This window comes from Dermochelys coriacea, chromosome 1 (assembly GCF_009764565.3).
Source record: "Dermochelys coriacea isolate rDerCor1 chromosome 1, rDerCor1.pri.v4, whole genome shotgun sequence".
Taxonomy (NCBI): Eukaryota; Metazoa; Chordata; order Testudines; family Dermochelyidae; genus Dermochelys; species Dermochelys coriacea.
Genome location: NC_050068.2, coordinates 1,017,761 through 1,042,871, shown reverse-complemented (window position 1 = coordinate 1,042,871; position 25,111 = coordinate 1,017,761). Strand labels below are relative to the sequence as shown.

The 25,111-nt window shown below is 44.6% G+C and overlaps 1 protein-coding gene and 1 pseudogene across 1 annotated transcript; both read right to left on the bottom strand.

Annotated features, from left to right (window-relative positions):
• Nucleotides 1-1,215: 1,215 nt before the first annotated feature.
• Nucleotides 1,216-2,162, bottom strand: LOC119863199 (annotated as a pseudogene).
• A 12,075-nt stretch (nucleotides 2,163-14,237) lies between these two features.
• LOC119862946 (olfactory receptor 52E4-like) lies at nucleotides 14,238-17,695 on the bottom strand. The gene is made up of 2 exons (XM_043503915.1): nucleotides 15,362-17,695; nucleotides 14,238-14,428 (listed from the first exon to the last, which is right to left on the bottom strand). The coding sequence occupies exons 1-2, from the start codon at nucleotides 16,299-16,301 to the stop codon at nucleotides 14,238-14,240; spliced, it is 1,131 nt and encodes a 376-aa protein (XP_043359850.1). The 5' UTR covers nucleotides 16,302-17,695.
• Nucleotides 17,696-25,111: the final 7,416 nt, after the last annotated feature.

The following is a 25,111-nucleotide window of genomic DNA, read 5'->3' as shown; positions in this document are numbered from 1 at the left end:
CGGTCAGAGCCATGGTGCTGGGGATAATGGACTCCTGGTTCCTATTTTCAGCTGTGGCACAGACTCATTGAGTGGCCTTGGATAAATCGCTTCCCGCGGCGTGGCTCAGTCCATCCCCATGACATGGGGATAACATTGCCTAGCACCCTAACTAAAGATGAGGTGATCAAAAGTGTTGTGCAGAGGTTACATGAGACTCAGCTTCACTGTTCAGCTTCAGCCCTTGGGCAATGGGTGCCCTGTAGTTACAGATAATGTGCAGTATACGTGTGTAAATACCCAGCTAATGGCAGGTGTGCCGTTTATCTCCCTCCCTGTGAGCTACCGATCACACCGAGGCCTCTGCCCAGCATCCTGCCTTCCCAACTAACACACAGGTGTTATCCTTACATCTCTCTCAGCTGGTGCCCACCTAGCTTCAAAGCTAATCCCTTACCCTGTCCCAGAGGCCTAGCTCACAGCAAAGGGATCCCAGCCCATCCCCGTTGCAGGGACCTTGCATGCTACAGGCCCCGAGCCAGGAGGAATAAAGGGGAGCTGAAAGGTAAAGAAATAAACCACACAATAGTCTCTTCCCTCAGGAACTTTGTAGCTGAGTTTTAGGGTCCACAATCCCGCCCATCTGCCACACAACCCTGCTCCCAATCTTCAGCTTCTTTTATACAGCTTCCTGGCTTCCCTTTCTGATCCTGATTGGCCTGTTGACCCCAGTGCTGTGTCCTCACTGCCCTCACTACAGGCTCCCCATCAGGCTGCAGCAGCTCCCGTCCCAGCCCTGGACCAGAGGGAGCCCAGCTGGGAGGGGAGGGATATGGAGATGAACCAGTGCATGGTTGAGGGAGGGGAGGGGAGGGGAGGGGAGGGGAGGGGAGGAGAGAGTGACGGGCAGGACCTTGGGGAAAAAGGTGCAGAAGTGGGTGGTGCCTTCAGGTCAGTTGTGGAGCTGGGTTTGGGGCTTTGGAGGAAGAGGCAAGGCAGGAGGCAGGGCCTCAGAGGTCCAGTTACCAGCAATTAGAAAGTTGGAACCCCTATCTGTTACTGAGTTCTACACAAACTGATTCTCCAGTTTGTCATGCTGGCACAGCACAGTGAGGTCAGAAAAGGGTTTAATGTCTCTCTGACTGCCCATTAAGTGATGCAGGAAAGAGGGCCCAGCACCATGTCACCACCCAGCTCTGCACAGAGCTTGGTCTGAGAGCCATAGAACCAGGAGAATTATTTTGTCCCTTTATGAGGAAAGAGCTGGAGTCGTCTGTCCCGGATCTGCTTGGTCTTCACCCCGTAGATGATGGGGTTTAGCATGAGGGGCACCAGGAGGTACACATTGGCCATGAGAACGTGGAAATGTAGGGACACACTCTGGCCAAAACCGTGAGGGAGGAGAAGAGACCAGGGATGTAAAAGACTAAGATGGCACAGAGGTGGGAGCCACAAGTCCCAAAAGTCTTGAGCTGGGTATCCTTTGTGAGGAGGCTGGAGATGGCCCTGAGGATCTGGCAATAGGACATGGCAATACAAAATACATCCAGACCGATCACACTGAATAACACAAAGAGGCCATCGTAACTACTGACACGGGTGTTGGTGCAGGCCAGCTTCACTACAGCCATGTGCTCACAGTGCGTGTGAGGAATGATGTTAGTTCTGCAATATGGCCACCGCCTCGCCAGGAGGACATACGGCAGAACAAGCGTGCGGCTGCGCAGCACCACGGCCAGGCCAACGTTGGCCATCTCAGAGTTTGTCAAGGTGGTGGAATGTCTCAGGGGATCACAGATGGCTACATAGCGATCCAAAGCCATGGACACTAGGATTCCAGAGTCCATTAGGAAGAAGCAGTGAATGAAGTACATCTGGGTGAGGCAGGCACTGAAATCGATTTCCCTGGAATTGAACCAGAAGATGCTCAGTGTTTTGAGCAGGATGGATGTGGACAGGATGAGGTCAATGACAGCCAACATGCAGAGGAAATAGTACATGGGCCCATGGAGGTTCGGCTCCATCTTCACAATGAACAGGATGGTGAAGTTCCCCAAGACGGCTATGGCATACATTGTACAGAAGGGGATGGAGATCCAGACTTGGGCTACCTACAGGCCAGAAACACCGAGCAGAATGAAGGTGGAGGGGTTGGTGAAGTCGGTTGTGTTGGAATCTGACATGTTGTAGGGGAGAAGGTGTCCAAATTCCTGGATGGAGAGACAATGTTAATATGAGACACTGCATGCACTACTGGAGGCTGTTCTCATGGGTGAAGCAGATTGGTCGCTCTTCACACACAGAAAATGACACTTTCATTATTGAGAGAAATGAATTATGAACCACTGGCCCTATTAATGCCAATTCCATATCTCATGGTGCTCCATGCATCAATTATTCCTACAAGTCTGGGACTGTTCACCATTCCCCCGGTTGCTCAAAATCTGAGTGTGGAAAAGAACCAAACCTTTGCCAAGACATATGCCGGGGAAAACATCCCAGTTAGAACATAGCTTAGGGAAAAAAACTAGACATCATTGATATCAGCTTCACGGAAACACTGACTCATTCGCAGTAGTGGCCAAAACAAAGACAATGCTTGGATGTCATCCAATTTCTGTAAAGGATAAAGCAAATAGAAAGGGACGTAGTAAGATGAGGCCCTAAAACATAAGGTGTTAAACCATATATTTCTAACATATATGGCATATAAGTCCCCACATAAGTCACATATGATAATTTATCAGCCACATAGTAATCACAACATATATTAATTTATGTATGTCCATATATTCATGATATCTATATAATTTAGATATCTGTTTTTTCTTAACAAAGCCTCTAGCGTGGACTAACAAATATTGGCAAAGGCCATTTCATACCATTCAGAGAAGTTAACAATACCCAAGCACAGACTCCACACCTCAATCGAGCCCCCGGGCTAACATTTCCAGGTCCACCATAAGGGATTCAAAATAATTGGATAATAAAATCTGCCTCTCAGTCGGACAAGGGAATGTGCAGACTAACGGACAGACAGAGCATGAGTGTAGGGATGGTAAAATAAGGTAACCACATCACAGTGTTTAGCCCACTGGGGTTATCTTTCTTCCATGCATTATGCTTTTCCGGGATGATGGGTAAACATCCTCCCCATAAAAAGACAAGAAGTGGGGGAATGTAGTAAGATGAGGCCCTGGAACATAAACCCTGCTATCGGAGGCACGGGATGAGACCTAAGGCCTGAGCTAAAGTGATGGTAAAGACTTTGCTAACATAAAGCAAAGTTAAGCTGTGAACCAGAGGCAGACCCTGCTCACAGAAGCTGGCAAGGAAAGGGCTGATGTTGCAAAATATACATACCTAAAAGGTCCTGGACACTAGAGATATAAATATGTGCCAGGAAGGCACCAGAACATCCTGGTACGAACACATCCCACAGAGATAACAAGGAACAGGCAGATCCATCCTAAAGATGGGGCAAAAGGGTAATATGATGGATAGAGTTGTTTTGTTCAAACCAACATGTACCAGGTGAGAGGCGACACCCTAATTTGTAGAGGGGTTGTACCTGAATGTGTCAGGAGCGATGTGTATCTTGTTTGTTCTTGTGTATAAGAATGCACCCCTGAGGAGTTATCTTTGTCTGGCCTAGGGGGCAGTGGTAAATCCCGCCACTGACTGAGCTGTGTCCATTGTCAGGGAGCACATATATATTAGCAGAACTGTAGACATCTGATCCGGGGAGCTTGAGACTGTGTTTTGTTTGGCAATAAACCTGGCCAGGTGCCCTTCTACCTTAAGGAGTCTGTGATCATTTGGGGTTCCTTCAGGGTCTGCTGTGCCATCTACCTGCACAGAGCTCGAGCAGCACACAGAGGGAACACAGGCACACAGCCGACTTTATCAACATTGGACAGAGCAGAGCACCACAGCGGTGATGTCTTTCAACAAGGGAGTTTACAAGACAGACTCTGAGAATGGGGGAGGCTGCCATATGCAGACAGACTGAAAAGTCTGGGACTGTTTAGTTTAGAGAAGAGACAAAGAAGGGGGATATGATAGAGGAGAATAAAATAAAAGAATGGAATGGATTTCATTGAAGTGGAAATAGAGGGAACAGTTCCCAACTAATAATATCTGTAGATACTTAGTGCTTCAAAGGGCTAATTCTCCAAAGCTGAGGCAAATTATCACCAAAACTGATTGGGAGGAAAAATTTAGACAGAACAGTGGGAATGAAAATTGGGAGTTATTCAAGAAGAATTCATTAGAGAGCTTCGTGACGTTATTGACATAAACTGTGACTGTATAGATCATTGTTGCAACGACTGTTATATATTTGCAGCAAATCCTGTACAAAGGAGATCACATGCCTATGGACAGAACTCTGAGGTTTTTCCATGCCATGTGCTCAGTGGCTTGTGGTTGGAACAAAGAAAGCACAAGCCACATGGCAAAAGGACTATAAAAGGCAGCAGCAGCAGCATCTCCATTTTGCCTTCAATCCTGCTTCTGACCTCTGGAGGGACTTTGCTACAAACTGAAACTCTGAACAAAGGACTGAATGACCCATCCCAGCTGGGGATGTTCTCCAGAGACTTGATTTGAACCTGCAGTTTATTCCATCACTGCTACAAGCCTGAACCAAGAACTTTGCCATTCCTGTATGTAATTAATTCCATTTAATCAATTTTAGCTCTCATCTATATTTCTTTGTTTTTATGAATAAACCTTTAGATTTTAGATTCTAAAGGATTGGCAACAGCATGATTTGTGAGTAAGATCTGACTTGTATATTGACCTGGGTCTTGGACTTCGTCCTTTGGGATCGAGAGAACTTTTTTCCCTTTACTGGGAAATTGGTTTTCATAACCATTCATCCCCATAACGAGTGGCACTGGTGGTGATACTGGGAAACTGGAGTGTCTAAGGAAATTGCTTGTGTGACTTGTGGTTAGCCAGTGAGGTGAGACCAAAGTCCTCTCAGTCTGGCTGGTTTGATGTGGCTTAATAATAAAGGAAATCCAGCTTTGGTTTGTGACTGCCCCGCTCTAAGCAATTTGTCCTGAATTGATACTTTAAGTAGTGTTCATTGGCAAAGTGAAGGTAGCAATTAGGGGGGGAAAGCAATATATTACAAATGGGAAAAGGGAATATAGATACAAATAAATACAAATTGGAAGTTATGAAAATGTATAAGGGTTGTTAAAAACAGCAGAGAAAACAACATGCTTGGCAGGGCTAAGGATAACAAAAAGGTGGTTATTAAGTACATTAAGAACAAAATAAATCCTAGAAAAGGTTTAGGCCAATTCCTAGAAGGAGAAAGGAACCTTGTTAATGTTGCAGAAAAGGTAGATGTGTTTTGTTCTGCAGTTAGAAAGAAGCCATATCAGGTACTCATATTACATGAGGTGATGAAATACTTTCCAGCAGTGAAAAAGGTTGTTAAAGAGCATCTACAGTAGAACCATAGAGTTACAAACACCAGAGTTACAAACTGACTGATCTACCACACATCTCATTTGGAACCAGAAGGACACAATCTGTCAGCAGTAGAGCTCCCCAAAAAAGGAGGATACAGGACAGTACTGCACACATTAAATGGACTAAAAACTGGCTAACTGACAGATCTCAGAAAGCCTTTGTCAATGGGACAGAATGAGCAAACAGGTCTCTTTCTAGTGTGGTTCTGCAGGGATCAGTTCTAGGCCTGTCGCTATTCAATATTTTCCCAGATGTCCTGGGAGCAAATAGGAAATCACTTCAGATAAAATTTGAGGCTGACCCAAAGATTGGCAGAGTGGTTACAATGAGGGGGCCAGGGCAGGCACATCAATTGATCTAGAGCATTTGGTGAGCTGGGCCCATACAAACAAAGGGTTTTAATATAGTCACATGCAAAGTTTTCCCCTCGGAACAGGAAATGCAGACCCAACCCACAGACTAGAGCACTGTATTATGGAACATAGGTACCCACAAAAGGATTTAGGGGTTATTATGGACACCCAACTAATTGTGAGCTCCCACTGCGATGCTGTGGCCAAAAGGGCTAATGTGATCCTTGGATGCATAAAGAGGGGAGTGGTGAGTTGGAGCAGGGGGAGGATTTTACCTCTGCAAAGAGCATTGGTAGCCAGTTCTGGGGTCCACATTTCAAAAAGGCTGTTGAAAAATTGGAGAGGGTGCAAAAAAAATGTCACCAAAATGATCTGAGGTGGGAGAAAATGCCTGACAGTGATAGAGTTAAAGAGCTTCATTTATTTATATTACATAGCAATAATGGGCTCTCTAATCTAGCGGAGAAAGGCAGAGCAAGGCCCAACAGCTGGAAGCTGAAGCCAAACAAATTCCAGTCAGAAATGAGGGCCAAATATTTAGCACTGGTGTTAATCAACTGTTGGGACAAACTGTGAAGGGAAGTGGTGGATTCTCCAACTCCTCATATCTGCAGATCCAGACTGGATGCATTTCTGGAAGATCTGCTTGAGGGCTAGTCTACACTTAAAAGGCTACAGGGTGCTGCAGTAGTGCTTCAGAGTAGACACCACTGACACAGATGGCAGGCGTTCTCCTGTCAGTTTAGATAATCTACCTGCTCAAGAGGTGGTAGCTAAATCTATGGAAGAATAATTCCATCAACCTCATGCTGTCTACACCAGGGTTAGGTTGATACAGCAACACCTCTCTGGAGTGTGGATTTATTTATTTTTTTTTGCTTTTTCAAAAAAGGCAAATGCAATATTAGGTTGCATTATCAGAGACAGAGCATTCAAGTCATGGTAGGTGATAGTATTCCTGTACTCAGTGCTGGTTAGGTCTCAGCTGGAGCACTGTGTCCAATTTTGGTCACTGCTATATAGATATGATGTAGAGAAACTGGAAAGGATCCAGAGGTAAGTGACAAAGATATTCAAAAGGATGGAAAACAAGCCGTATGAGCCAGGTGCAGGAACCAAATCAGGTTAATTTGGAAAGAGGAGATTAATGGGGGGACAGGAAAGCAGTCTTCAAATACTTGAAAGGCTGCCATAAAAACATGGAGGAAAGTTGTTCTGTCTTGCCACAGCGGGTGGGACAAGAGTCAATGGGTTCAAACTACAGCAGAGAAGATTTAGATGAAATCTCATGAAAAATAGGACAATGGAACAGATGCCTCGGGAGGTTGTAGAAGTTCCTTCACTGGAAGTTTTCCAGTGGAAGCTGGATAGTCATCTGTATGGGATGGTTTTGATGCAACAAATCCTGCATCTTATCAGGGAGTTAGAGCAGATGACCATTGTGGTGCCTTCTCACCCTGAGGGTCTATGATTTTATGATGTAAAATCCTAGTGTAGAACAGACCTTAGTCAAACACAAGTCCTTGGGCTCAATACAGGGGTAACTGGGTGAAATTTAATGACCTGTATACAAAAGGTCGGACTGGATCGTCTAATGGTCCCATCTGACCTTCAACCCTATGAATCTATTGATAAAGAAAATAGACAAGTCATTTATATTTAGTCTGTCCCACAACACATAAACAAGGGACCATTCAATTACATTGACAATCTTAACATATAACATTGAGAAAATAAAATTGTTTCCATAATCCATATTTGGCCTGTGGAACTCCTTGCCACAGGCATTATTAAAGCAAAGAGCTTAGCTGAATGGGATTCACAAATGGATTAGCCATTCTGGCAGTGTTGGTGGCACCATGGTTAGTTAAGGTTGTCTGACACCTTCAATTAGGAGATCTCATTTTCAGTTGCTTATAAGTTTGCCAAACTTTAAATCTTTGGACTGAAATTTCCAGCTGAATAATTTTGTGAAAGTTTCAGGTATAAGAGTTCAGCCGACTTCTCAAATGAAGCTAGGAGAAAAGATGTCTTCCTGTTTTGAAAAATTCTTAGAATGGTTCCAGTGAGGAGCGATAGCACTTCCATGCTTTCCAGCAGATAAAAGTCAGGTAACAGCCTCCCCCGCCCCCTCTCCTTCCTTTAACAGTCAGAGCCCTGAAATGCAAAGGAGGAGGTGACAGTCTGTGTGCATTAACACACCACTGGCTCCTGAGGTCTTTACTCAGTTCTTACTCCAAGGGGAGTTTTTGCCACAGTGGGGCCTGAGAAAATTATGGGCCATGTACATAGAATTTGGCCTTGTATTGTCCATCTACAAACACCTTTCATCCTGAAGGATCCCCTGTGCAACTGAAATGCAGCCACCTTGGGGGTGGAGGCCATCAGCCGGGGCAGGCAGGGGTGCACAGAAAAGAGTGACATTTTGGCCAGTGATACTGGAGCAAACTCATCCCCTGTGGCAAGGGCCATGGCATGTTTTATGGCTCTGCAGAGCAGAAAGGACCATAGACTTACTCTATGTCCCATCACACCACATTGCCCTGGGTTTGTCGAGCAGGTGAGCTTCTCAGCAAGAGATGGGTACCTGTGAATCCTGAGGTAGAAGCATCTTCCCTGGGAAACCTCCTCAGGTATCCGTGTCCCACACCTCTCTCACCCCAGCATCTGCAGCAACATCCCACGCCGAGAGCTGACAGAGGGCTGTGCACCGTTTATAATATAGTTCTGTGCAATCCCTGTGGGGTTTGTTCAGCCTCTAGAGGAGAAGCAGCGTATGGAATGAAACAGGCTAGAGACTGGAGGCACTCTAGCCAATGTCTCTTTCCATGTCTGCATTTCTGTGCTCTTTATCCAGTTTTAGAAGTAAACAGTAATTAAGGGACCTTCCCAAAGGGAGATGAGAACTCTTGGGCACTCTCCTTGGAGAGGAATTGGCTGTTCTGTGTATTTGCATATATTTAAAAATTATAGTTGATTAGTAAGAAAATTTTGGATAATGCCGAGATCTCCATAGGGTCCGATACCCTGTAAATGCCCAGGATGGCTGGATAGATAGTAGACAGACAGATATAGAGAAAGATGATGCAGGGGAGATATGATCACTTTTTGCAGACGCATGGGGGTCTTGCTAAAGGATAAGTGATCAGTAATTCTCATTAGTAACTATCATCATACTATGCAGAAACTTTCATTGAAGAATGTCCAAAACATCTAGAAAAGGAAAATCACTATGAGCATATCCCCATTATACAAATAGGTAAACTGAGGCACACAGAGTGGTGACTTCACCACGGTCACACAGAGAATGACAGACAGAATCCATCAGTCCTGTCTTCCCTGCTGTAACCATGGTCTCTTTGTCAGTAACTGAGTGTATGAGAAGAGGGAAATTGACTCACGCTTTAGCAGGGCCTGTTCATTGAGTGGGTGTGTCCTCAGGGTGCAACTTGGAACTGGGATACTGATAAGCCCTCTGGCATGCCAATCTGGGTCCCCTATCACTCTATGAGGCTGTGACAAGCTGCAATTCTCTCCAGGTCTTGCACTTATGCAGCCATACACAGACAGGGACACATCAAGCTGCAGTTACATGAATGCTTTCAGTAACCACTTATGAACCAACAATAGAGAGGCTCCAGACAGTTCCCCCCAGCTCCCCAGCCTAGGACCTCAGAGCTGTACCATCTTGCCTTGGTCTAAAGGCTGAGCAGTGTACATTTATTACCCAGTCCATCCTGCCCTCAATGTGGAGATGACAACCAACCAGCTTCCTGAGCATATTTCCCTTTACATTTCAAACAACAATTTTTTTTAGGTAAAAAAATATATATAAAACAGATTTATTAACTAGAGAAAGATAGATTTTAAGTTGTTATAAGTAATAGCAAACAGATCAAACTTGGTAACTTAAGAAATAAACAGAACTGCAATCTCAGTTGTATACACTAAACAGGACTTGAATCAAGCCATGTCTCACCCTGATGGTGCAAAGAGTCCACAAGTCTTCCATACACAGGCTAGAAATCCCATCAGCCTGGGACCACATCCCCAGTTCAGTCCGTTTTAATTAGGTGTTTCCAGATGTTGAGTTGTGGGGGGGAGTGAGACCAAGTGATGATGTCTCTTACTCCTGTTATAGCTTCTGCCTTGTGGAAGGAATGTCATTGTCTCAAACGAAGCCCCCAGCACAGTTAGTGGGAAAGAACAGGCACAAGATGGAGTCCAGTGTCACATGAGCTCGTCTCATGCCCTTCCATGCTTCAATGAGTCATAGCAGGGGCCATTACCCATATCCTGGCTAGAACGTTCAGAGGAAAGTCCATCAATTGGGGATAATCTTCTTCTAAGGCCTATCGTGTTTTTAATGGGCTGTGACCAGGGTCCCAGGGAAGCCAGCTGAGGTCACTTAATTAGGGTGAACTGCAAATAAGGGGGCAGGCAATCCCCAACAAGCTGGTGGATATTCCAATACTTAGATTTATCAAGCCAGCACAAAACAGCTTCTGTTATACCTCACTGGTTACTCAGAAGCCAACAACACAGTTCCCTTAAAGTAAGCCAGCCTCGGGCCTTCACCTCGATACCCAAGTCAGGATTAATGGTGAGGATTAATTAAAACCTTATTTCATCATATAAAAGAAAAGGTTCTACCAATCCCAAAAAAACAGACACATTGCCGCCCAGGTTAATGAATGTTTCAGATCTTGCTCAAATACACGCTCCAGCCAACTCTTATTAACTAAACTAAAATGTATTAAAAAATACAAGAGAGAGTATGGTTAAAAGATCAACATACATACAGACATGAGTTCAATTCTTGATACATAGCAGAGATGGTGAGCTTTTGTAGTTGCCAAGAGTTCTTTGGGAATTTAGTCCATAGGTTATAGTCCAATGTCTATTAGATCTGTTAGACTCTCAAATGAGTCACCCCCCTTCCTTTGGTCAGTTTGGGATTGCAATGAGGCAATGCTCACCTGACTCTGAAGGGGGGGGGGGGTGGGAAAGCCAACAAGAAAGAAAGAACATGATAAAAGGGAAAGATGGTTGCCTTGCTCACTCTCTTCCACCTCCATCTACAGATACCACCACCAAGCGACTGAAGTGCTGATGAAAGGGGAGCGCCTGGCTGAAGGGCAACCAGCCAGCCTGTGGTGAGAAACATCTAAGTTTATAAGGGCACTAAAAGTGTTAAGATCAGTTTAGAATGTGTTTTGCTTTTATTTCATTTGACCAAATCTGACTTTGCTTTGACTTTTAATCACATAAAATCTCTTTATAGTTAATAAATAAAAGAAAAGGAGTACTTGTGGCACCTTAGAGACTAACACATTGATTTGAGCATAAGCTTTCATAAGCTACAGCTCACTTCATCGGATGCATTCCGATGAAGTGAGCTGTAGCTCACGGAAGCTTATGCTCAAATCAATGTGTTAGTCTCTAAGGTGCCACAAGTCCTCCTTTTCTTTTTGCGAATACAGACTAACACGGCTGCTACTCTGAAACCTATAGTTAATAAATGTGTTTGTTTATTACCTGAAACAGTGTGCTTGGTTTGAAGCATGTCAGAGACTCCCCTTGGGATAACAAGCCTGGTAAATATCAATTTCTTTGTTAAATTGACTATCTCATATAAGCTTGCAGAGTCCAGTGGGCATAACTGGATACTGCAAGACGGAGGTTGCTAGATTCTTTCTGGGACCAGAGATATTGGCAAGTGTCATTCGGTTTCACAATCCAAACAGTGGCTGGCCAAAAGTGCTCACTCACGTAGCTGGGAGCAGCATCCATGCTAGAGGCTGTGCGTGAACAGCCTGGGAGTGGGGATTCTCACAGCGGAACAGGGTAAGGTTGGCTCCCAGAGTTGAGGATTGTAGGGACCTAGCTGTTCACTGGTCCAGACAACACCAGGGGAACATCACACACCCCCAGAGGCTTTCCTTGTGAGCTCCACTCCCAGCACTGAGACCTTCCCCACCCCTTTCCTAGAGGATTGTGATCTGTGCTCTCTGGGGTAAGGGATGTGTCCTCTCTCAGCAACCCTTTCATAGCTGCAGCCTAACTGAGCCCCAGGACCCACCCTTTATACTTCTTGTTCTGCCCTCTGACTTCTGGTGGGAGGGGTGAGAATGGCCTGGCTCCACCCACCAGGGTTCACAGAGGTCGTCTAGTCCAACCCCCTCCTCAAAGCAGGACCAACTCTACCTAAATCATTGTTTTCATTTAGTTCAAAGCTCTTCTGTGTTCAGCCTCCTCTCTGGCAGCCTCTGCCTGCTTTAGCTCCAAAATTCTCATGTGGTCTTTTTCTTTTTCTGCTGCCTGCAATCAGAACAGCTACAATTTTACAATTGTTTTGCTGTTTTCACTCATTTTTATGCTTTTCTGTCCCTACTTCACTTTCCCAAAATAAGCAAATAGAAGATAACAAAGTGGTATCCTCTTTGACTGATCTCCAGCCACCACACTTATTGTCTCACTTAAAATCTCTACACTAGTGTAGGAAGTGCAAATCGCACTCAGAACAATAAACTGTGCATTTCACTCTGCTTGCAGTGCCACTGTGACAGACTTCCCCAGGGTGCAACCTGGAACTGGGGTACTGCTGAGCCCTCTGGCATACCAGTCTGGGACCCCTCTCACACTGTGATAATGCGACAAGCTGCAAACCCCTCCAGCTCCTGCACTCACACAAATATTCACTGGTAGGCACACACCCAGCTGCAGTTACATGAATGCTTTCACCAGCCACTCATGATTAACAGCCCCTTGAGTGTTTGTAACTGGCATCTAAGGTGGGATGCACATTAGAAGTTGCAGAGAGAGAGGTATGTGTGTGAGTTACAAAGGAAAGGGAGAGATGGACCTAAATGCATGGGGAGGGAGAGAGAGAGATGGGATGAAACTCACTGGAACAGGGACTCCCTGCCTCTTCCATTCTGGGAGCACTTTCCAAGGGAGAGACAAATCCCCTCCCTGACCCCAAACCAGCACTACTTGGTTCAGGAAACATTTCTATCAGGGCAGCCTGGCTGGATCAGTCCTGGAACCAATGTAGCAGCTCCAGGTTTGCTCTCACAAACCCGCTGAAGCTCCCGTGACTGGACACCTGCCAGGTGGCTGTGTTTGGGTCCTACACACTGGACCCATATGCTTTTGAGTTGGAGCAGCATTCAGGCCCTGCCTCTGGCTCTGGGTTTCTAGGCCCACTCTCAGGGTACTGCTTCCATTCTAGTGCCTACTTCTGCAATTGAAGACCTGCATGCCAAGCGCCAAGGCCCAGAGGCTAGTTTCAGCCTGGCTCCTCCAGACTCTCCAATTGCTTCAGTACACCCTTCCCAGAGTGAACACACTCGGTTTCCAAAAAGAAAAGGAGTACTTGTGGCATCTTAGAGACTAACAAATTTATTAGAGCATAAGCTTTTGTGAGCTACAGCTCACTTTTTTTTTTTCCACCAAATGCATCCGATGAAGTGAGCTGTAGCTCACGAAAGCTTATGCTCTAATAAATGTGTTAGTCTCTAAGGTGCCACAAGTACTCCTTTTCTTTTTGCGAATACAGACTAACACGGCTGCTACTCTGAAACTCGGTTTCCAGTTTCTCTCTTTCGAGGCACAGAATCATTAAAGGAAACAGACCCAGGCCTTGCAAAAGGGGTTGCTAAAACAATTCCTCTGCTTCAGACAGCACAACAGATACTGAGATCCCGGTAAGCACAATACAACACCTGCACACCTGTCTCTGTGTCCTCATCGCCCTGGAGTGTTCTTTGGAATTTGGTCTGAGCCCTCCAGGATATCCAGGGGCCACCTCCTGCAGCTCATGACTTCTCCTCCTGCTGGAGTCTGATTCTCTTCTGCAGACATAGCCCTGCAACCAAAGAGTCCCTTCTTCCACCTTTGTGCCTCAGCTTCTCTCTGTGTTTTTGAAGGTCTGAGCCAACACCTCCTCTCTCTGTTCCCTCTTCTGGGGAGGTTTCATTCCTTCCATGCCCACCCCTGTACAGAGAAGCTGGAGAAAACTTTTTTTATCTAGAATGAAGTTACTCCTTTCTTCTCTCCTGGCAAGATCTCAATAGATTCTGACAGTCTTTAATGACCAACATATTTATAGACAGATGCCTCCACCCCAGCCTCCTGCCCTGTTGCATGAAAAGAGTGAGTGAAGTGTACAGGAAAAGCCCAAAGACATAAGGATACAGATGGTTCATATAATCAAATGGGAGTTAATAGTCTTTCTACGCATCTGGGTTTTACCCAGACCATCGGGTTTTTGGCTTCTTTGTCCAGGTGCCAGTTAGAGTTGCCAGGTACCCAGTTTTCAACCAGAAAGTCTGGTCTAAAAGGGGACTGGTAGTGTCCAATTACTTCAGAGCGTGGGAAGGCATCAGGTCATTAACTCACAGCAGCCCCTGCTCAACCAGATTGCCTCCTACCAGCAGAAAGGCTGCTTATCAGGCGGCAGCAGCTCCCATCCCATCCCTGGAGCACAGGGAGCACAGGTTCAGGGGAGGAACATGGAGATGGTCCATCGAATGACAGGGGGAGGGGAGCCAAAGAGCAAGCAACGGGGGTGGAGCTGTGGGAGAAGAGGTGGAGAAGGGGGCTGGGCCTCAAGGAAATAGGTAGGACAGGGGTAGTGCCTTGGGGGAAGAGGTGAAGCACAGTGTGGGGTCTCAGGGGTTCAGTTACCAGCAATTAGAAAGGTTTCAGAGTGGTAGCCAAGTTAGTCTGTATTCACAAAAAGAAAAGGAGGACTTGTGGCACTTTAGAGATGAACACATTTATTTGAGCATAAGCTTTCGTAGGCTACAGCCCACTTCATCAGATGCCTTCAGTGGAAAATACAGTGGGAAGATATATGTATATATATACAGAGAACATGAAAAAATGGGGATTGCCATACCAACTGTAATGAGACTAATCGATTAAGGTGGGCTATTATCAGCAGGAGAAAAAAAACTTTTGTAGTAATCATCAGGATGGTCCATTTCAAACAGTTGACAAGAAGGTCTGAGTAACAGTAGGGGGAAAATTAACACGGTGAAATAGTTTTTAGTTTGTGTAATGACTCATACACTCCCAGTCTTTATTTAAGCTTAATTTAATGGTGTCCAGTTTGCAAATTAATTCCAGTTCTGCAGTTTCTCATTGTAGTTTATTTTTGAAGATTTTTTTGTTGAATAATTATGACTTTTAGGTCTGTAATTGAGTGTCCAGAGAGATTGAAGTGTTTTCTGACTAGTTTTTGAATGTTATAATTCTTAATGTCTGATTTGTGTCCATTTATTCTTTTGCGTAGAGACTGTCCGGTTTGGCCAATGTACATGGCAGAGGGGCATTGCTGGTATTTTTAAATTAGCATGGGGCACTATATCCGCATGGTGCCACAAGTACTCCTGGTTCTTTCAGCAATTAGAAAGAATTGGGTTGTACACAGACAAATTCCCCTGTTTGTCACACTGACACAGCACAGTAAGGCTAGAAAAGGTTTTAATTTCACTTTGACAGTCCAGGATGTGATTGACTTAGAACCCTGTCCCGGATCTGTTTGGTCCTCACCCCGTAGATGATGGGGTTTAGCGTGGGGGGCACCAGAAGGTACACATTGGCCATGAGAATGTGGAAATACAGGGGCACATTGGGGCCAAACCGGTGTGTGAAGAAGGAGAAGAGAGCTGGGATGTAAAAGGCTAAGAAAACACAGAGGTGGGAGCCACAGGTCCCAAAAGTCTTGAGTTGGGCGTCCTTTCTGGGGAGGCTGAAGATGGCCCTGAGGATCTGGGTGTAGAACACAGCAATAAAAAACACATCCAGACCGGTCAACAAGAATGCCACAAAGAGGCCATAGTAACTACTGACATGGATGTCAGTGCAGGCCAGTTTCACCACGGCTATGTGCTCACAGTACTTGTGGGGGATGATGTTGGTTCTGCAATATGGCCACTGTCTGGCCAGGAAGGGATAGGGCAGTATGAGCATGCCACCACGCAGCAGCACGGCCAGGCCAATCTTAGCCACCACAGTGTTTGTCAGGATGGTGGAATGTCTCAGGGGATCGCAGATGGCCACGTAGCGATCCAAAGCCATGGCTGCCAAGAAGCAGTGAATGAAGTACATCTGGGTGAGGCAGGCACTGAAATCGATTTCCCTGGAATTGAACCAGAAGATACTCAGCATTTTGGGCAGGGTGGACATGGACAGGCCCAGGTCGGTGACGGCCAGCATGCAGAGGAAATAGTACATGGGCCCATGGAGGTTCGGCTCCCTCTTCACAATGAACAGGATGGTGGAGTTCCCCAAGACAGCTATGACGTATATGGTGCAGAAGAGGATGGAAATCCAGACATGGACTGCTTCCAGGCCAGGAATGCCCAGCAGGATGAAGGTGGAGGGATTGGTGAAATCGGTTGTGTTGGAATCTGACATGGAGTAGGGGAGAAGGTGTCCAACTCTGAGGCAGAACGGTATCTCCTGCATGTACCGTATGTTCCCCTGACTCCATATATGTGCCCAGGGTCTAGGGTGATGGTCTCAGTACAAATGCCTGGATGGAGAGACAATGTTAATATGAGACACTGCATGCACTACTGGACGCTATTCTTATGGATGAAGCAGATTGGTCGCTCTTCACACACTGAAAAATGACATTTTCATTATTCAGAGAAATGAATTATGAACAACTGACCTTACTAATGTCAATTCCATATTTTATGGTGTTTCACGCATCAATAATTCCTGCACATCTGGGACTGTTTAGTTTAGAGAAGAGAGAAAGAAGGGAGCATAAGATGGAGGAGAACAAAATAAAAGACTGCAACTGATTACATTCAAATGGAGAAACAGAGAACAGCTGCTAACCAGTAATATCTATAGACACTTAGTGATTCAAGTCGGCTAATTCCCCTAAGCAGAGGCAAATTATCAGCAAAATTGGTTGGGGAGAAAAATTTAGACAGAAAAATGGGAATTAAAATTGGGAGTTATTCATTATTAGCAGCTGAAAAACCACAATTCCACAGTCAAGAATGTGGATGATTTTGGCTCAAAGCCCAGTTCAGTGGCAAAGTGAAGGCAGCAATTAAGGAGGCGATAGCAATATATAACAAATGGGGAAACTGAATATAGCTATCAAGTAATACAAATTGGAAGTTATAAAAATTGATAAGGAATGTTAAAGAAATCAGGGTAAATCCATGCTTGGCAGGCCTAAGGATCACAAAAAGGAGGTAATTTAAGTATATTAAGAACAAAAGAAATCCTAGAAAAGGTTTGTGCCAGTTCCTAGAGGGAGGAAGGAAACTTGTTAATGTTGTAGAAAAGATAGATGTGTTCATGAAATATTTTTCTTCTGTCTTTGGAAAGAAGGAGTATGAGGTACTCATATCACATGAGGTGATGGAATATTTTACAGTCCATTAGCAGTCAAGGAGGATGTTAAACAGCATCTACAGTAGAACCTTGTAGTTATAAACACCAGAGTCATGAATTGACAGATCAATCACACATCTCATTCAGAAGTAGAAGTATGCAATCAGGCAGCAACAAAGACAAAAAAAAAGGCAAATACAGGACAGTTCTGTGTTAAACATAAAATATTCAAAAAAATAAAGGGAAAGTGTAAAAAAATGATATGACATGGTTAGGAAACATTGGAAAAGCTGGTCTGGTATTTGTTCAAAAAAGGTCTAGGAATATAATTAATGCCAGTCAACAATATGATATATGGAAAAGAGGTCTTGTTAAATAAACACTATTTCATCCTGTAACGAGAAAACATGTTTGCTTGATCAAGGGAACCATGCAGTTGTAATAGACTTTGATTTCTCTGAGGCATTTGATTTAGTAGGGGAAAACATTCAGATAATAAAAGAACACTATTCAAAATGACAGGTTTCAGAGTAGCAGCCGTGTTAGTCTGTATTCTCAAAAAGAAAAGGAGTACTTGTGGCACCTTAGAGACTAACAAATTTATTAGAGCATAAGCTTTCGTGAGCTACAGCTCACTTCATCAGATGTGCTGTAGCTCACGAAAGCTTATGCTTAAATAAATGTGTTAGTCTCTAAGGTGCCACAAGTACTCCTTTTCTTTATTCAATATGAGTAGGGCATAGGTAAAATGGACTAAAAACTGGCTAATTGATAGATGTCTGAAAGCAGTTGTCAATGGGCCATTGTCAGAGAATGGGAGTGTTTCTAGTGGGGTTCAGCAGGGATCAGTTTTCGTTCCAATGCTATTCAATATTTCCATCAATGATGTGGAAGGAAATAGAAAATTACTGCAGATAAAATTTGTGGACTACCAAAAGACTGACAGAGTGGTAACAATGAGGAGGTGAGGGCTGGCATTCAGATTGATCTGGAGCATTTGGTGAGCTGGGCCCATGCAAACAAAATGTTTTAATATAATCAAATGCAAAGTTATGCCCTCGGAACAGGCAATGCAGACCCAACCCATGGACTAGAGCACTGTATCATGGAACGTAGGTACCCACAAAAGGATTTAGGGGTTATTGTGGACACCCAACTAATTGTGAGCTCCCACTGCAATGATGTGGCCAAAAGGGCTGATTTGATCCTTGGATGCATAAGCAGGGAAGTGGTGAGTTGGAGCATGGGGAAGATTTTACCGCTGCACATGGCATTGGTGAAACCGACTGCATCCAGTTCTGGGGTCCACATTTCAAAAAGGATGTAGAAAAATTGGAGAGGGTGTGGAAAAGAGCCACAAAATTATTGGAGACTGGACAAAATGCCTGACAGAAAGAGACTTAAAGAGCTATTCTTATGTACTGATGTTATCAAAAAGATGATCAAGAGGAGACTTCCACGAGGAGAAAACCATGAGTAATAACAGGCTCTGTAATCTAGTGGAGAAAGGCAAAGCAAGACCCAATGGCTAGAAATTGAAGCCAGACAAATTCTGGTTGGAAATAAGGGCCAAATGTTTAGTAGTGATGCTGATCAACTTTTGGGACAAACTGCAAAGGGAAGTGGTGGATTCTCCAACTCCTTATGTCTGCAGATCCAGACTGGATGCTTTACTGTAAGATCTGCTTGAGGGCTTGTCTACATGTCAAATGCTACAGCAGTGCTGCCGTAGCGCTTCAGTGTAGACACTACTTACACCGACAGCAGGGGTTCTCCCATCAGCATAGGTAATCCACCTCCTTGAGAGGTGGTAGTTAGATCGATGGATTCTGTCGACCTCATGCTGTCTACATCAGATTAAGGTTGATACCGCGAAATCTCTCTGGGGTGTGGATTTTTTTGCTATTGCAAAAAAGCAAATGCAGTTTTGTGTTTCAGTAACAGAGGCATACGATGCAAGTCACTGGAGGTGATAGTGTTCCTCTACTCAGTGCTGCTTAGGCCACAACTGGAATATTGTGTCCCATTCTGCGTGCCACATTTCAGGAAAGATGTGGACAAATTGGAGAAAGTCCAGGGAAGAGCAACAAAAATGATTACATTTCTAGAAAACATGACCTATGAGGGAAGATTGAAAAAAACTGGGTTTGTGTAGTCTGGAAAAGAGAAGTCTGAATGGGGACATGAGAACAGTTTTCAAGTACATAAAAGGTTGTTACAAGCAGGAGGGAGAAGAATTGTTTTTCTTAACCTCTGAGGACAGGACGAGAAGCAATGGGCTTAAATTAAACTAATTGCTACATTGTTGGGCTGCTGTGGTGTTTCCCCACCATAGGTATGTTAAATTTAATTATTTTATGGTCACTATTACCAGCAGTCCAGCTTTAGTCACAAACACACACACACACAAAACCCAAATCCTTCCCCCCTAGATTTGAAAGTATCTTCTTTCCTCATTGGTCCTTCTGGTCAGGTGCCAACTAGGTTATTTGAACTGCTTAACCTCTTACAGAAAAGGCAATCCAGTACAGCTGCCATGGAGGGATTTTATGCTACTGCATACATAACGGTTGCTATCTTTCCCCCTATATTCCTGACACACCCCATCATGAACCTGAGCAGGAAGCTGCTTCTCAGGGAGCGGCCATAGAGAAGGAATGCCTGGCCATGGTGCGGGCCCCTAAAAAGCTGAAGCCATATCTATTTGGGTGGCACTTCACTGTGTACACTGACCACTCACGCCTGACGTGGTTACACCAGATGAAAAGGTCCAGTGCCAAACTCCTGAGGTGGATTCTCCAGCTTCAGGATTATAACATGAAGGTGGTCCATGTTAAGGGGGTGCCAACATTATAGCCGATGCTTTGTCCCAGAGAGGGGGGCTGGAACTTCCCCAGGCTGCTGGATAAAGTGGCTCCGCTCAGTTCAGTCTCAGAGGGGGGAGAGATGTGACAAAGTGGGGTTTTATTCATCTTATTATGTTGCATGTGAGTCTTACTATTCTATACTAATACTGTGTGTACCTTCGTTTCCCTGTGTACTGCATGAATACTTAGGTGGTGGGAATTGTGGGTGTGATTTTGCTGAGGCCTTCAGGGCAGTTGAGGCTATCCAGCTGTTTGAACGTATGTAACCTGAGATCCAGGATGGGGATGCAACCAGGTGACACTTTTGCCAAGGAACCAGGATGAAGAGGAGGAGGAGCTAAAGAGGGGTCTCTGATGTCAGGTCGCTGGAAGCTGGGCTGTCTGCTTGGGGGACTGTAAGAGGGACAATCCAGGCCATCTGGCCCAAGACTCCCCAAGATGGACTTCACTGAAAGTCACTGATTTCTGTGATAGCAAGCTCTGTTCTACGCTGTGTTCCTGTCAGCTGATAAACCTTCTGTTCTTCATGCTGGCTGAGAGTCACGTCTGACTGCGGAGTTGGAGTGCAGGACCCTCTGGCTTCCCCAGGAGTCCCACCAGGGTGGACTCGCTGCGGGAAGCGCCAGGTGTGGAAGGGGATGCTGAATGCGCTGAGGTCAGACCCAGGAAGATCAAAGCTGTGTAAGCTTCTTGCCCTTGAGATAGTATGCTCAGAGAGAGAAGGCTCCTCCAGAGTCCTGGTTGACTTCATACGGGGTAGTTTCAGAGCATTGCCTCGGTGACTCCCTGACAGAAAGGAAACTTGTTAATGTTGCAGAAAAGGTAGAAAAGATTCAAGAAATAGTTTTCTTCTGCATTTGGAAAGAAGCGGTATGAGGTACTCATATCACATGAGGTGATGAAATAGTCTCCAATCCATTAGCTATCAAGGAGAAGGTAAACAGCATCTACAGTTTTCAGAGTAGCAGCCGTGTTAGTCTGTATTCGCAAAAAGAAAAGGAGGACTTGTGGCACCTTAGAGACTAACAAATTTATTAGAGCATAAGCTTTCGTGAGCTACAGCTCACTTCATCGGATGCATTTGGTGGAAAAAGCAGAGGAGAGATTTATATACACACACACACAGAGAACATGAAACAATGGGTTTATCATACACACTGTAAGGAGAGTGATCACTTAAGATGAGCCATCACCAGCAGCAGGGGGGGGAAAGGAGGAAAACCTTCCATGGTGACAAGCAGGTAGGCTAATTCCAGCAGTTAACAAGAATATCAGAGGAACAGTGGGGGGTGGGGTGGGAGGGAGGGAGGGAGAAATACCATGGGGAAATAGTTTTACTTTGTGTAATGACTCATCCATTCCCAGTCTCTATTCAAGCCTAAGTTAATTGTATCCAGTTTGCAAATTAATTCCAATTCAGCAGTCTCTCGTTGGAGTCTGTTTTTGAAGCTTTTTTGTTGAAGTATAGCCACTCTTAGGTCTGTGATCGAGTGACCAGAGAGATTGAAGTGTTCTCCAACTGGTTTTTGAATGTTATAATTCTTGACGTCTGATTTGTGTCCATTCATTCTTTTACCTAGAGACTGTAAGTTTACATCTACAGTAGAACCTTAGAGTTACAAACACCAAAGTTACAAACTGACCAATCAACTACACCTCTGATTTGGAAACAGAAGTACACAATCTGTCAGCAGCATGTAGCCTGATTTAGGGTATACTAATAATAATTAAATTTATCAATTTAATTTTAATTAATTAATTAATTGATTGATTGATAATATTGATAATAATTAATTAATAATATTAATTACTGTGGGGTTTAGGCTCACCAATCTGTATGTTCAGAAGATAAAATACTTGTCCTGAATCAGGCTCCACAGAATTTACAAAGGACCCTCAGGGGTATGACAGGAAGCTCACACTGAAACAGATGTCCTGTTTGTGCCAGCCATCTATCGGTCGGATGGCCGTGTCTCCCCTGATTTATTTCCTGACACCACCTCGCACAGAGTAAAAGTTACCAAGAGCTTTGGGTTGAAAGAATTCTGGGTAACAACTGGACTTGCGATCATAAGTCCTGTTCTTATTTTGGGCTGTGTCTTTAGTTGTACTGAGAGCAACTTGCTGGCTGTCTTTGGCCTGTCACACACACCTTTGAGCCACTCATCAAAATTGATCAGCTCATACTTAGAAAAGACTTTTCAATGCTTCTCTGGCAATGCTCTATAAGCATTGAGATCCATTGGTATTTCCTGGCACCCAGCAGCATTCATCAAAGATCTTCCCTCTCCAAGAAGGAATAACAGTCTTCTCTCTTCTCCCCACTTTAACATTTCCAGTCTGCCCTGCAGGACTCCGGGAATGACTCTGTCTCTCTGCTTAAGCCAATACTCTACTCAGCACAGCATTCTTCTTAGAGAGCCCATGATGGTCCATCCTCCTGGCAACTTTTTTGCTGTTACTTTTTGAGTCTTTGGCTAGCTGTTCTTCAAATTCTTTTTTTGGCCTGTGTAATTATACTTTTACACTTCACTTGACTGAGTTTATGCTCCTTTCTATTTTCCTCATGAGGATTTAACTTCCACTGTTTAAAGGATGCCTTTTTGCCTCTCACTGCTTCTTTTATTTTGTTGTTTAGCCATGGGTAGCACTCATTTTGTTCTCTTACTATGTTTTTTTAATTTGGGGTATACATTTAATTAGAGCCTTTATTAGGGTGTCTTCAAAAACTTCCCATGCAGCTTGCAGGGATTTCACTTTTGGCACTGTACCTTTTAATTTCTGTTTAACTAACTTCCTCATTTTTGTGTAGTCCCCCTTTTTGGAAATTAAATGCTACAGTGTTGGGCTGCTGTGGTGTTTTCCCCGCCACAGGGATGTTAAATTTAATTATATTGTGGTCACTATTACCAAGCAGTCCAGCTATATTCACCTATTGGACCAGATCCTGTGCTCCACTGAGATCTAAATCAAGAATTGCCTCTCCTCTTGTTGGTTCCAAGACTAGCTGCTCCAAGAAGCAAAAAGAAAAGGAGTACCGGTGGCACCTTAGAGACTAACAAATTTATTAGAGCATAAGCTTTCGTGAGCTACAGCTCACTTCATCGGATGCATTTGGTGGAAAAAACAGAGGAGAGATTTATATACACACACACAGAGAACATGAAACAATGGGTTTATCATACACACTGTAAGGAGAGTGATCACTTAAGATAAGCCATCACCAGCAGCGGGGGGGGGAAGGAGGAAAACCTTTCATGGTGACAAGCAAGGTAGGCTAATTCCAGCAGTTAACAAGAATATCAGAGGAACAGTGGGGGGTGCGGTGGGAGGGAGAAATACCATGGGGAAATAGTTTTACTTTGTGTAATGACTCATCCATTCCCAGTCTCTATTCAAGCCTAAGTTAATTGTATCCAGTTTGCAAATTAATTCCAATTCAGCAGTCTCTCGTTGGAGTCTGTATTTGAAGCTTTTTTGTTGAAGGATAGCCACTCTAAGATCTGTGATCGAGTGACCAGAGAGATTGAAGTGTTCTCCAACTGGTTTTTGAATGTTATAATTCTTTACGTCTGATTTATGTCCATTCATTCTTTTACGTAGAGACTGTCCAGTTTGGCCAATGTACATGGCAGAGGGGCATTGCTGGCACATGATGGCATATATCACATTGGTAGATGCGCAGGTGAACGAGCCTCTGATAGTGTGGCTGATGTGATTAGGCCCTATGATGGTATCCCCTGAATAGATATGTGGACAGAGTTGGCAACGGGCTTTGTTGCAAGGATAGGTTCCTGGGTTAGTGGTTCTGTTGTGTGGTGTGTGGTTGCTGGTGAGTATTTGCTTCAGATTGGGGGGCTGTCTGTAAGCAAGGACTGGTCTGTCTCCCAAGATCTGAGAGAGCGATGGCTCGTCCTTCAGGATAGGTTGTAGATCCTTGATGATGCGTTGGAGAGGTTTTAGTTGGGGGCTGAAGGTGATGGCTAGTGACGTTCTGTTGTTTTCTTTGTTGGGCCTGTCCTGTAGTAGGTGACTTCTGGGTACTCTTCTGGCTCTGTCAATCTGTTTCTTCACTTCAGCAGGTGGGTATTGTAGTTGTAGGAATGCATGATAGAGATCTTGTAGGTGTTTGTCTCTGTCTGAGGGGTTGGAGCAAATGCGGTTATATCGTAGCGCTTGGCTGTAGACAATGGATCGAGTGGTATGATCTGGATGAAAGCTAGAGCCATGTAGGTAGGAATAGCGGTCAGTAGGTTTCCGATATAGGGTGGTGTTTATGTGACCATCGCTTATTAGCACCGTAGTGTCCAGGAAGTGGATCTCTTGTGTGGACTGGTCCAGGCTGAGGTTGATCGTGGGATGGAAATTGTTGAAATCATGGTGGAATTCCTCAAGAGCTTCTTTTCCATGGGTCCAGATGATGAAGATGTCATCAATGTAGCGCAAGTAGAGTAGGGGCATTAGGGGACGAGAGCTGAGGAAGCGTTGTTCTAAGTCAGCCATAAAAATGTTGGCATACTGTGGGGCCATGCGGGTACCCATCGCAGTGCCGCTGATTTGAAGGTATACATTGTCACCAAATGTGAAATAGTTATGGGTGAGGACAAAGTCACAAAGTTCAGCCACCAGGTTAGCCGTGACATTATCGGGGATACTGTTCCTGACGGCTTGTAGCCCATCTTTGTGTGGAATGTTGGTGTAGAGGCTTCTACATCCATCGTGGCCAGGATGGTGTTTTTAGGAAGATCACCAATGGACTGTAGTTTCCTCAGGAAATCGGTGGTGTCTCAAAGATAGCTGGGAGTGCTGGTAACGAAGGGCCTGAGGAGGGAGTCTACATAGCCAGACAATCCTGCTGTCAGGGTGCCAATGCCAACCCACCCCCCACTGTTCCTCTGATATTCTTGTTAACTGCTGGAATTAGCCTACCTTGCTTGTCACCATGAAAGGTTTTCCTCCTTTCCACCCCCTGCTGCTGGTGATGGCTTATCTTAAGTGATCACTCTCCTTACAGTGTGTATGATAAACCCATTGTTTCATGTTCTCTGTGTG